General features: G+C 38.8%; 2 protein-coding genes across 9 annotated transcripts in view; one reads left to right on the top strand and one right to left on the bottom strand.

Moving 5' to 3' along the window:
- IQGAP2 (IQ motif containing GTPase activating protein 2) overlaps positions 1-13829 on the bottom strand; it is a 133448-nt gene that overhangs the window by 30320 nt on the left and 89299 nt on the right. For 5 of the 8 annotated variants that reach the window (XM_027671407.1, XM_027671409.1, XM_027671410.1 and 2 more), the window contains 3 exons: positions 13042-13166; positions 11392-11555; positions 2878-2968 (listed from right to left, as the gene is read on the bottom strand). In XM_027671407.1, coding sequence (XP_027527208.1) covers positions 2878-2968; positions 11392-11555; positions 13042-13166 — 380 coding nt within the window. The remainder of the gene's footprint in view (positions 1-2877; positions 2969-11391; positions 11556-13041; positions 13167-13829) is intronic. The other 3 variants (XM_027671413.1, XM_027671414.1, XM_027671415.1) reach the window with 1 other exon arrangement.
- F2RL2 (coagulation factor II thrombin receptor like 2) lies at positions 4741-9119 on the top strand. Its single transcript, XM_027671416.1, has 2 exons — positions 4741-5252; positions 6918-9119. Exons 1-2 carry the CDS (start codon positions 5195-5197, stop codon positions 8003-8005), a joined length of 1146 nt encoding a protein of 381 aa, XP_027527217.1. The 5' UTR covers positions 4741-5194; the 3' UTR covers positions 8006-9119.

Here is a 13829-nt window from a genome sequence, read left to right as displayed (position 1 = left end):
AGAAACAAAGTGGAGGTACACCACCACATCACCGTCGTCTGAATTTCTATCAGATAGCATCCTGCTATTTTTCTGTGCTTTGAAACAGACCCTGCCAAGCATACATGTGCTCCCTGTGAGACTGGAGGTGTCTTTCTACCACTGCTGTGACATTGTGATGCCCAGGCATCTGGTCAGCAGCGAGAAAGCAGGGAAAACTGAGAAGCTAGGGAAAACACTCATTTCAGCAGAAAATTATTCCTTTCTGTTTAAGTGCTAGCAATTAAAATTAATACTGTGGCTGTTGCTCTAGAGCAGGGCCACATAGATCCTAGAAAATTATAAGATAAATGGAGATTAGCCATCCTTAGCTGCAGAAGAATTGTCAGGTCCAGTCTGCTTCTGTAGCAGTTAAGATGCCAGTACCAGATCAACCCTGTGAAGGCCTCTTTTCTACACCCATTCTCCCTTCAAACAGCTGTGATATACAACGCTACAGTTGTCTGGTGTGATAAGCCTGAACTCTCAACAAGGCCAATGATCAGCTTTTTCCTATAACTTGGAATCTCCCATGACAGACAGACTCTTCCTGTGTAAGACTAAAGTTGGTATTCAAGTCTATTTCTGATACTTGGCCAATTACATTTTGTCCTCCACTTAGATAAGTACAATGGTTGAACTGATTCAAGAATTGAAGTAAGGTGATGCAAATCATACAGGAAGCACTGCAAAGAATTAGGAAATGCACCAGCATTTACTGAACACTTCTTCCTAAATAAAGATACAGCATATAGCCCTTTACTGACAAGGAAAACTGTAAAAGTCTTTTAAAATTTTAAGACTGTAGTATTTAATATTTTTATAAGGCATAAAAATTAGTTTGGAAGTGATCAAGACTGTTTCAGCAGAGCTGTCAGTACCTTCTCTTATTTTACTGCCATTTTATTGCCATTACCTCAGCAATCTCAAAAATAGTTTCTTTACTGAAAAGCAATTTTTTGACTGCCTTGCAAAAGGTTTGAAGTTGTTTGCCTTTCAAAAATAATACCTCTGTGATAGATCAAGTAAAAGTTCATTTCCAAGTTGTGATCAAGCTGAACTTTCAGTTTAGACTATGTCAACACAATATGCAAACTTCCTGAGACAGGATGCATTTGTTACAGGAAGTATCAGGTTCTGTGCCATGGGGAAATTTTAAATCTCAGGCTTTAGCTGCAAAACCTTAGAGCTTTTCTGAAGAATGTTCTGTGCTGACAGTGCTTCCTTTCAACCCAGAGGGCAGAGTACAGGAGATTAGCAGGGTTTTTTTCTACATGTGACATGTTAAAACAGTTCCACTGAGCATCTTTGATTGTGAAAAACTGTGCAGGTGCTACCAACACAGATTATATGAACAGATTTTACTACAACAACTAGGTGGTAGATGAAGCAGTGGCTTATCATTAGCAACACTGTGTGGTATTGGTATATGAATTATGCTGTGCTAACTTCTGCAGGCTGTTTATGATATATATTCTTAACGCTTTTACACCAGTGAACACAAATGAGGATGTTTTCAAATTGCTCTTTAGGTTTAACTCACATCTGTTTATAAGCTACGCATTTCCTTCCCCTCCATGCACTCAGATGTTTCCTCATGGCTCTGGGGGGCATTGATAGGAAGCTGGTTTTGTCCATGAAAGAAGGTATCAGTACTCCTCAGTACAAGAGCTCGATTGAGACAATGTGTGTGTGTGTGTGTGTGTGAGATCCTGTCTCAGAAAACACAAGTCAGGTGCTTTCAACTATGGATGTGTGACCTACATAAATATTTCAACTATTTTCAGTGTAACTGACTTGTTACATGAAGACTGTATTAATTGTTTAAATCAATTCTAAAGTAATAGTAATGCAAAATGCAATGCTCTATTTAGTATCCATTTATATAGCAGGGATAGCTATTTAATAATAGCTAGCTGTGTTTCTTTTCTTCCACCCACAACTTCCCAAGCACTAACTACTGACATGCCTATAAGTGCACAGGCTGCCACACTGCACCAAGGACAGCTGAGCACAGTGCTGCAGGAATGCACTGACTTCAGCAATTGTATTCACAAGCTCCTAAGGTGCAAAAGAAGGCGACACTGACTCACCCAAAGCCAAGTCAAGCAGAAGGCTAACCAACACCCAGTGCCTCGCTGGTCTGTGCTGGCCCTAGGCAGGAACAGGCAGGCATCCCACCATGCTCTCCAGTGTGCCCCATATACCCAGCTACTCATCTGCATTACTTGCCAAAGTTTATTATATTGTATAATAATAAATACACTTTGACAGAAGGTGTTGAGTGGATTCAATATACAATACCCTGACAGGATAAGCCTCAGCATTTTTCCTCTTCCTTTCAGATTAGAAGAGCATGTACTTCACCCCAAACAAATGAGTGCTCTTTTTACACTTAAGGTAATATGTTCCTAATTTTTGTTAGCACTTCATAAAAGACAATATAAAGAAATATGAATAAGCAAATTTGTAAACACATATTTGCTTTTAAATTATGCATCAAGATTTTAGTCATAAGAAAAATAAGCTCCTGAACAGCATATCCAGTCTCATTCAGATGTTTCAGGAGCTACGTGAAGATACACTGACACTAGAAATCTTGGTCATGATGTTAGTCTGTATAACCAAATCCTCTGAATTGTTATCCAAGCCTTAAAGATTACCACTTTAGATAAAACTAACACCACCCCTGTAGTTCTAAATCATCCCAATTTCAGTAAAACAAAGAACATGCATTCATTTCTTTTCATGTATTTAAAGGTCTTCCATCCTTCCCTGAAGTGGAAAAAGTAAATTACCAATTTCAATCTCTCAAGACTAAGAAAAACAAGAGCAATGCAGACACAGATTAATACTTACCGATTGCTGCTTCTTTTATGTTGTTATTGCCATCAATGATTCCTCTTTGTATTTCATCCAGCCACAGAAGTGCTGATTCATCTTGGGATTCCTGGAAAAAAGGATAGAAAAAAGCCTTGAAAAAACTGAATTATAAGAAGAGTTGTCTGAACATACTGATACAGCTCTAACATACAATCTCCACTTGCAAAGCACCTGGACACTAAAAAGAATTTGACTGCTTAAAATCAGCAATGAAACATGTTCCTATTCTATTTACTCACTTGAACAAGCTCCTGTTCAAATACAATGCTCTGAAAATTTTGATGTATAGAAGAATAGAAGAATTTATTTAAATCTCAGTTTTTATCTGCAAAACCTTAGAGCTCCTCTGAAGAATGTGCTGTACTGGCTCTGCTGACATAGAATTCATCCTGCTAAAGATCAGTAAAAATTCTGACAAAGATAGAAACATTTTAATTTCCATGATATGCAGGCAAAGTAGTCTGAATGTCACATAAACCCATACATTCTCAGGCAGCACCATGATAGCAGCATAGAGAGAACATAGCAGAAGATTGCAGGAAGTTGGCTTTCTTTCAAAATCCCTTATTTGGAAAGGATCCCTGTGTATACCTGAGTACACATTACATTAGAAAATAACAGTGAAAACTGACATAGAAAGACAACTTAGGTTTAGTAATGAAGACTTAGCTCAAATGGCAAACATTTCCAAAGCAGCAGAGCAGGCAATACTCTTCTTACAGGCTAACAGTGCATGACATTAAAACCAAGTTAAAACAGAAAGTGCAGGAAACTGGGCTCTACATCCCAGCTAACAAACCCTCCTGCCCAAGTTCACAGGTGAACCAACACTTCAGCAGACAAAATAGGGTTTCAGAGCTAAAGTAGCATTTAAAATCTAATCCAATAGGAGGGGGGAAAATTCATGCAAAAGAGGAAATAGAGGTGCCAGGTCTAAAATAGACTAACGATGAGAGAAATTAATGTATCAGTTGATAAAGATCTAGGATATACACAAATATTTCAGGAAAAAATCCCAGCCAAACTAAAACACCGTGGACAAAGAACCAGCTTTGCAATGAATACCTCTGGTTTTATCTCCAGGCCAAAAATCCAATAAATCTCATATCCACAGAAATTACCAAGAAAAACCAGGGTAAAAAACCCTAGAGACATGCTCTTCAGTTTGTATCTTATGTATAAACAAGGTAGCAGAATATATAAATGACATCAAGTAGTGCCAGATAATCACAGGACAGTGGACCGCACATTTTTCTACCGAGAGTTACAGTTAACACTTGAGAGAGCATATAATAAATTCCCGAACTACAGTTGACAATTTTGAAAAGAGGATTGAGAAACTGAAAAGAATTCCTTATCTAGTAACAAGCATTTACACATCAAATACAAGAACAGACACAAATACTTCTCTGCGGCCAAGTACAGTTTATGCTGAGCCTCACAACCAGTTGGAAGACAGACCAAGACTTGGTCTAATTTTACCTGCTGAAACAAGCCATTGTGTTATTTGCCATTCAAGGAAGGGAGAGGAGAGAGAAAAAAAACAAACCAAAACCAAAAACCAAACAAACCAAAAACAGGCAGAGAAAAAGGAAGGGATAAGCAAAACAGCAGACGAAAATAGGGAAAAGGTTTTAGAGGCTGCAGGCTGTGGAGCAGTGGGAACTGTCTGAGTGGAGCCAGTAGCTAGATCGAAGGAAGCAGACAGCTAACAGTGGGTAGGGAGGTAAAAGGCAAAGCAGAACACAGTTTTTTTAAGGCGTGTTAGTATGTGTGGCTTCTTTCCACCTTTGCCTTTGCTAAACTGAGATCATCACATATCTCCAAGCCTGTCTTCTTCCTGGAGAAGGGTACAGAGTTCAGCTATGTGACATTTTGTTCTCTAGATGAGACCCTTGAGGATTTACTGAACACACCCTTTGATTTTTCCAGAAAACACCTTTTTACCCCAAATCTCTGTATGTACAAATTTCAGTAGAACCCTGCACATAAGCTTCAGGTTCATGGTAAATTAGGAGTTAAACTGCTGCTGTAAAGCAATTTTATCTCTGTGTTGGGCAGAGGCTGAAACTGAGTCATGTGTGCATATTTGGATACGTCACACCCTCTTGCTGTAGTAGACAAAGAGCAAATTAGCTCCTTACCATAAACCTCATGCTTACAGGATGCTTCTGCAGGACAGATCAATCATTCTTTAGTCACTTACAGAGGGGAAAAAAATTCCCCACAAAACACCTCTCAAGATGAACTAGGGCAGTACCATTGTTTGGCTTGCTGGATTTCACACACTACAATGAAGATACTGTTTTTCACTGGACTGCTCTCTCTTACTTCCAGTCTTTGCACAACAGGTGAGTCCTCCTTTCTGTATCTATTCCATATTTTAGTCAACAACATGAGTTTTTTGATTATGTTGTCTCTTTGGAAGCTACAAACCCAAAGTAGGTTGCACCTGTAACATTATAGAAAACTGTACTCTAGGAAGTCTCATTTAAAACAGATTTTTATTCTTTCATTTCAGTGATGCTTTACATCCCCCCAGTTATTTTCTAGAAAGAATTTTATTTAAGGGAATAAAAAAAATCACTGCAGTTACTGAAGACACATCTTTTAGCTAGTATTTCTGTAGTGATATGATAATTTTGAATCTGCAGTGTTTTGTTTTACAGCTTCACAGATGGTGTTACTAGAAGGAAATGCTCAGTTAACCATTGTGATAAAAATAACTAAAGGAAATGATTAAATCATAAGTCTCTTTTTTCTCTCTAGAATTAAAGCTGTTTTCAAATCATATATGTATACACACACTATATTTATACATGCCTATGTGTGCACATATATGATGTAAAGAGCTGTTAAAACTAATTTTCTGGATTAAATGTCAAAAGTAATATTAAAAGGAACGGAGCCTACTAATTATGATTTCAAAATATTGTACCATAAATCTGCCAGTGAGCATTGATAAAACCATTTTCCATATTTTGTTCAAATATGGAAAGGTAAAAAAAAGTACACAGGTTTTCATCCAAGTTTCAGTTTGCTTCTGAATTCCAATTTCATGACGCATGCTCTAAGCTTTACAATCTTTTTGCATTAAACACAGCTGAAAACAATTTTACTTACACAGCTGTTTACTCTGCAAAGTTATTTTAAAACACATGGGTTTAAGAAAGCATTTTGGGCACATTTGCGCTTCATATGGAAACATCAATGTCTCTACAAAGTCCTCTACTAAAGACTGAAGAACAGGCTTTAATAAAAGTGGTATTATTGGTTTTGCCCACACGCTAACAATATTTACGCACTGAAAATTTTCCTGCTTCTTGAAAAGTTTTATTCACTTACCAGTAAATTACACCTAGTACCAGCCCAAGCATATGTTGTCAGTTCTCAATACTAATTGCCCTTGCTCAGGCACAAGAAGTTCAAAAGATTTGGTTTGCTTTAGTCAGAAGCTGAAGAATAACATTAATTTGATATGTGAGACCCAAAAAATTGAAGATATTTCAGTTTTTTAGTTTGAAAGTTTTAGCCTGTGTTAGACAAGACAGTGCTTTTTGCATCTTTTGCAGTCATGCATTTCATACGTGAAGTGACAAGGATGGAAATGCTGTTTGCTTTGGAAATTCTGATCAAGCATAAACCAAGGCTGCTGCTTATATGAAGAATTAACAACATTACTACTTCGGAGGAAAAACCCTCCACAGGTCATAAACATTACAGAAGAGTCTGATATTTTTTCACCAAAGATTACTGAAAACATGCAAAACCACAGAAAGATCAGCTTAGCACTAAGTTAACAATATATTTTCAACATTGGGTGTGAAATGACAAGTGAATACTGTTCTCAGTACATTTGATATGAACACTCAAAGCAAAGGAGAGTGTCACCAAATCTTTTAAAAATATATTGCTTTTCACACGGAGATGTTTACCTTCCTCTCTCTGTACCTGAAGGTGAATTATATTGCTAATCTAGTAGTTTGTAGTTTTTAACAATTTTTGGTGTTTTTAAGGTTCAGAATTTTCACAGAATGGCTCTGCAATTAAAACTGTGTCTCTTATTAAGACTTTCCGTGGAATTTCAGCAAGAGACTATGATTATATCCCCCCTTATGCTATAGAAGGGGAAACAACCACCATTCATATCGGAGAAAAAAAATGCACCTCAAAAAAGTCAAACGACTCCACTTTAACAGAAGTGAACAACACCACACTGGAATACCTGACCAGTTCTCTGAGCACCAAGCTAATACCTGCCGTCTACCTCAGTGCTGTTTTATTGGGTGTGCCATCTAATGCCATCACTTTGTGGATGCTATTGTTTAGGATCCGCTCCGTGTGCACTGCCATCCTCTACACAAACTTGGCTGTTTCAGATCTGCTCTTTTGCATCATGCTACCCTTCAAAATAGCATACCACATCAATGGGAACAACTGGGTATTTGGGGAAATGATGTGCCGAACTACCACAGCGGTGTTTTATGGCAACATGTACTGCTCCATCCTGCTGCTCACGTGCATCAGCATCAGCCGCTACATGGCCATCGTTCACCCTTTCACCTACAAGAGCCTTCCCAAGCGCGCCTACGCCATTGCAGCGTGCGCTGCCGTGTGGACCATTGTCTTCTTGTACATGCTCCCACTTTGCGTCATGCAGCAAAGCTATTATGTGAAGCAACTGGGCATTTACACCTGCCATGATGTGCACAATGCCTGTGAAACGATATCTTCCTTTCAGTTCTACTACTATGTTTCTTTAGCTATATTTGGGTTTTTGATACCTCTTGCAACTATCATTTTCTGCTATGTCTCAATTATACGAACACTCAAGACTCATGAATGGTTCTGGTATGTTAAAGTCAGTCTTTTAATCCTTACCATCTTTGCTATTTGCTTTGTGCCAAGCAATATCATCCTAATTGTCCATCACATCAACTATTACTATTACAACACAGATGGGTTGTATTCATTTTATCTAATTGCTTTATGTCTTAGCAGCTTAAACAGTTGTCTTGATCCTTTCCTTTATTTTCTGATGTCAAAAATTAGAAGTCAATCCAATATTTATCTAACAATGGTTAAAATATACAGGGAAAAATGAATTTAGTCCTATATTTCTATTACTGGAATTATGACTTTGTATAGTATTAACGCAGACAGCAACAAGTCTCAGGTGTGACAATTAAACTGTAAAAAGTGTTAAAAAACACAATCTCAGTACAATTTACTTCCTTCCACACAAGGAATATATCCAAAAATACACTTCTTCGGTTCTGTAATTTTATCACATGTATTGCAACAACTGTGTACCTAGATTCAAGAAAGAAGCTCTATACCTCCATACATTTCTTTCTGAGGCCATGGAGAAGCCGCCAGAGTATCAGCCACCACAGCCTCTGAACACCAGAAGAGGAGTACTTTTAGGTCAGTTCATGATTTCCAAATACTTCAAATTAGCTCTCAGCCAACCATCACTGCAGGAACAGTGATACAAAACCAAGTTTCTGGCCTAGTGGAAATGGGAACAACTAAAAGCACTTTTTACATGCCTGGGAGCCGTCAAACTTTGTAAAAGCTCTCTCACAGGCAGTCAAGAGCAAATACTGCCCTGGATGTTGAAATTAAAGAGCCAGAGTCCACATAGGTTTAAGGAGCAGTTAATCTACAGTTGTAGATACTGAGCCTGACTCTTCCAGGGAAACATTCTATGAGGCTGCTTAACCAGTTTTGCACTGGAGACTTGTTCTTCCACTTTGCCAGTGCCTGCAATCCCCTAGCCCACAAGGAGTGCTCAGAGCTAACCCTTATCAGTGTGAATCCAGGCATGTATTATTCTTGCTTGGTAAGCAGAATGGGGAAGCTATTTTGTAGTATTCTCTGTTTCCATATCCTGACAGGAAATAGCTACCGTGTTACAAATACTGCAACTGGTTATGATTTATTGTCCACGATAGTAAAACAAAGGGTCAGCTTTTCCCCTTACACAGATTCCAAAGCTACATATATGCTAAGTTCCTACAAAATGAGCTCAGTGATTGTTGTTTGCATTTGTAACTGCAGCATGTAAGACAATGAGGAGAAAAGTGTTTTATGTTGGTTTGATAATAGTATTGCAAACTTTACTTAAATAAAATAACTTGCACTGGAAAATGCCTCAAGGGAATTTGCAGCCTGGTAAGACTCCCCCTTCTTCAACTTCTTCTGGCTCCTAATTTAAGTTACTTTTAATCTTGCCGTTCCTTCAAAACGCACACGAAGAGACTTTAAAGATAACTTTTAAATAATTCAAATATTATACAGCTATTGAAAATAGCTGTGTTCCTATCCACAACCAAACACAGGAACACTTTCAGAGTTCGGTACATCTGTTTAACTTTTCAGTTATCTGTAATACGCTCCCTAAACAGAGGGTTTCTCTTCACTGGGAATACACTTGATTTGAAAAGGCCTTCAGAACTGCTAAAAGCTGTGGTTTAAGATTACAGGAATAAATAAGTTCCAGGTTTGCATTTTCAGTTTCAAGCAAGGAGCAAATGGGACAGATCTGAGATTAAAACTTGTAACAGGTTCTGGCAGATTTGGGTACAGACTCTACTTCCCCAAAGCCACCACAGCTACTGAGAAGTGACAGCAAGCTGCTTGGAGTAAGTGAGAAGGTTTGACCCATATGTTTTTCCAGATGTTGGGGAACACAAGAAGTTTACAGGGAAACCTATCAGATCCTTGTAAATCAAACACTCCCTTTTACCACAGCTTACTCTTAGAATATGCTAAATGCAACTAAAGACAGATTTGCTTTATTAGACAGATTAGAAAAAGTGGAAAATAGTGCAATTTCTGAAGTCTGTCTATCTTTTCAATTGTGTTTGAATTTTTTTTTAAGGAAGGTTCCATCTAAATCATCTTTTACCTAAAGAATAGTGATGTCTGTGTGATCGGCCACCATAAAGAGTAAGTCTGTATCTTAGTATTTCTTTTAGGAGCACAGTGTCTTGCTCTCTTCTGAAACAGGAGCAATACTGCTGTACACAGGGGGATGTTTTAAGTAGTTATCAAAAGACTGCAAAACCAAAATAGCTCAGAAGAGAAAGGCTAGGAGAAGTCTCTTGGAATATCACAAACTTTGGAGTGAGAAGATTTCAACGAGACTTTATAGTTTTGGTTCCAAGACTTGGAAACACTCTTTTATTTCCTGTCAGCACATTCACACAGAGACAGGAGTAGGCAACAGGTTTGCATTTGGGAGAAAAAGCCAGGGCAGGGCTGCTGTGTGCAGGCACGTGGGTACCTGTGGGCTCTAGGTCTTTGCCTCGGAGGCATCCTGGCTTACTGTGCATGCACATGGTATGTCCTGGGCCAGCACTGTGCAGCCACCACCCTCATGGGCACACAAACACCTCTCTCTGCACACAAACACTGACCCTGGCCCAGCCAGGACACGTAAAGTCAACACACACAAAGCCCTCCCCAGCACACACAAAACCCTACCCAGCACACATGGCAAGGAAGAAAGCTTTTCAGCACTGAGGGCTCAGTGAAACTAGCCCTTCCTGGGAACCCAGGCAAGAAATTTATTTGTGCAAACACCTTTTCAAAACTCTGACAGCAGAGTACAGAAACACGCAGTTTAACAGCAGGTACCAAGGTAACAAGGTAACAGCAGGTAACAAGATAGCTGGAAGATATTTCTACTAGTCAAAGTTTGCAGACTTTCTCCAGCTGACCATATTATTTTTTGGGTCATAATGTGTAAATATTAAGCATCTTTTCCAAAAAATGGACATTTTAGGTGCTGTGCTAGTAGCTTTAGCAAATCTTGTGTTCAGTCACATACTGCAAGCTGTTAGGCTGATCTTTGTTTATGTTTCCCTGAGCTGTAATGTTAACCAGGCGAATGCTTTTGGGGAAGCAGATAGCAATATCCCGCTGAGATAGGTTTAAACTGGAAGCACGTACAAGACTGTTAGCTTATTCTTACAAGATAAATTTGTAACAGAAATATGTACAAAAGTCCACTATAGTAAAAGAGCTTAAGTCACAGAGACTCCACAAAGTACTTCCCAAACGTTTGTTAAGGAACACCATGACTGTGACCCCTTTCTGGCAAAAACCTCAATTCCCATCCATACTGTAGCTACCTGCCTGACACAGTCCTTGCACAAGTTCATAAATATGTCAGGACTGCTGCTGGCCATATTTTGTAATAGCTGCAGCAACCTAGAATTAAAAATAAGCGAGGTTACATCAAGCCAGTAGCAAGACATATGCAGAATATGTCTTAGTATTAATACATTGAGAATTAATCCCTTTTGCCAGTCAGAATAAGTTGTAGTGCAAAATTAATTAATGCCAGTTTGTTGTCATAGGCTTATTTACAACCCCATTGGCACAGCTAATTCAAACATCAGGGGAACAAGACGAACACAGACCCAAGTGAAAAGAATTGGGATTTCAATTCCTACAAAGAACAATAGTGAAAACTCTAACCTTGCATTTCTGTGCTTTGGCATGGTGCAAAATATCCTGATAATGCCTTGCATTTGCTGGTCTCACATCTTGAAGCTTGGCTGTGGGCAACAACAAGGCTTCTAGAGTTTTCTCAGGATTTCCTTGGTCAACTGCTTCATTAATGTGGCCAATTGCAATGATTCCTATGAAACAGAAAAGTTATTAAAGACGTACTTATCAAAGAAAGATGCAACTTACCCGATATCAGGTACAAACAAAGCAGTAAAACAAAGAACAGAAAAAATCACATAACAAGAAGCAGAGGCAGCAACAGCAGCTGATTTAAAATTGCTTTTGCTCTAAGATTCACTTGAAGCTGTTATGTTGTACGGTTTTCCTTCCTGCCACAATTATTGATTTACCTGAATCAAACCTGAATCTTCATAAAAATCAAAATTATCCTTGACCAAAAAAAGGCAAACAGACTTCCCTACTTTCTGGGCAAAAGTATCTACATGAAGCTTAAGTAAAGGTCGGGTGTCCCATCTATTTTTATTCACCAACATATTCGCTCACAGTACTGAAAGACTTATTTTCAAGTAGTTTAAGACCAGCTTACTTGAAACTCTGATTTGAACAAATACATACATACTGCACTCCTAGCTACAGCATTACATAACAGCTTAACCTCATTTCTTGTAATTTTACCTTAAACAGCCAATCTTGTAATGTTGACCGGTGGCACTCAGTATTTCAGTCAGCAAGTAACAAGGTGGAATGTATTTAACAAAACCTTAACTCATTTTCTTCAAACTTGTCTCAGCAGTTTAAAATCAGTTTTGTCCTACCCCCAAACTGTTGAAATGTGCTGTTTGTGGTTGCTAAAGCCACCCCGAAAAGACAATAGCCAAGGGCTTCCCCATCACCTGCGAGGGATGACATCTCTGCTGGCAGTGGATTGTCTCAACAAGTCACTCCCAGACCCACCACAACCCACCTGCTGGCATCTCAGATACACATCATCATAAGGCTTGGGGAATGATCAATTTTTCTAAGGTGGTCCAAAGAGAGACCATGTAGACATAAGACTTGCTTATGGAAACAGATCTCCGTTCTTTCTCTGCTCTCTGACTCAAATAACCGTCCCCAGGCAGAGGTCAATGTCAGTGAAATCAAGTGCAGCTATTTTAGTACTAAGACCTACACTCCTAATGCAAGACCACCCCTCTTAAGGTCTGTTCCAAGTCCTAGTGAGTGCAGCGGTTCAGACAAAAAAGTGCTCTGTCAGTCAAATAAACTGCTCAGCACACCATCCTGCCAGAAGGCACACTTTGCGAGCAAATGGATCCATGACAACCACTTGACTAGATTTAGGAAGTAATAATCCAGTTTCAGTAAGTCTGTAATATGAAGTTTCTCTTACCAGTATGAAACATTAACACTAATGGGAGTATGGGAAGGGTGAAACAGCCTGTTTCTTACAAAGGCTCTCAAAACTGCTCTCCAGACTGCCTCTGAAGTAGCAAGCAGACTAAAAGGTGCCCTCTCATTTCCTTGCTCGCAAATTTGGCATAACTTGATAGCCTCAAATTTCTGAAGGCCATTCTGAAAGGCCATTCAGTACACTAACTCATCTACCAAAGACCAAATTATGACCTCTGCGGGCAACGTAGAGGAAGAATTACTTACTTTCATTTTCTTCTTGAATTTGCATATTAACCATGTCAATGCAGTTCTGGATATCATTCCAGCTTAAATAATCTTGGCCTTGAGATGAAGCCTCTGACTTAATAGACAATAGTGTATCAGCATAACTATAAGAAGATATAAAATACATAAGTGTATTTCATGTATAAGAGAAACTGCGATAAAGCATTAGTCAGATGTATCATCCGTCATTTAGTGACTAGTATTTTTTCCAATGAATGAATTTCAGACAAACTCAGCTCTTGCTAGGAATTATGCAGACATACAAACTGCCTGTTTTACACATGCATTTCAGGATCTGAAAAAATAGCCCTATACACTAATTCAGAACACTTTTCTTGGCAACATGGGATGATAGCAATACATACACTGGACATACAATTTGCTGTACAGTGCAGCAGATAAATGTGGGAGAAACTACGGTCAGGTTCTTGCTTTAGAAAACTATGGTTGACTTCTTGAATTCAAAGATCAGAATTTCAGTCCCAGCATCAGGTACCTCCTGCTACCTCCATACCCCCTCCACATGGAAGATGATGGGCCATGGGCAGAGAAAGGGATTAAAAAAAATCACGCTTCTCTTGCCACAACTCAAGGTCCTCCAATCACAGTCTTTGTAGCCCATGTCTACTCTTCTTAGAAGGATCACAGATCAAGATGAGTTGGAAACCTTCACATTAGTGTAAAGATATATGTACACAAGTTAAATAATTTTCATATTCCTGAATCAAGCATACAACTACCACACTACGTCAGATCAAGTACGTGTC

This window comes from Neopelma chrysocephalum, unplaced genomic scaffold (genome assembly GCF_003984885.1).
Source record: "Neopelma chrysocephalum unplaced genomic scaffold, ASM398488v2 Primary Assembly neopelma1_97102, whole genome shotgun sequence".
In the NCBI taxonomy this organism is placed as follows: domain Eukaryota; kingdom Metazoa; phylum Chordata; class Aves; order Passeriformes; family Pipridae; genus Neopelma; species Neopelma chrysocephalum.
This window is presented reverse-complemented; position numbering and strand designations above follow the sequence as displayed.

Coding starts and splice junctions, on each gene's coding strand:
- F2RL2 (XM_027671416.1), top strand. CDS start 5,195: ATGAAGATACTGTTTTTCACTGGACTGCTCTCTCTTACTTCCAGTCTT. Junction 5,253..6,917: donor TTCCAGTCTTTGCACAACAG/GTGAGTCCTCCT, acceptor GGTGTTTTTAAG/GTTCAGAATTTTCACAGAAT.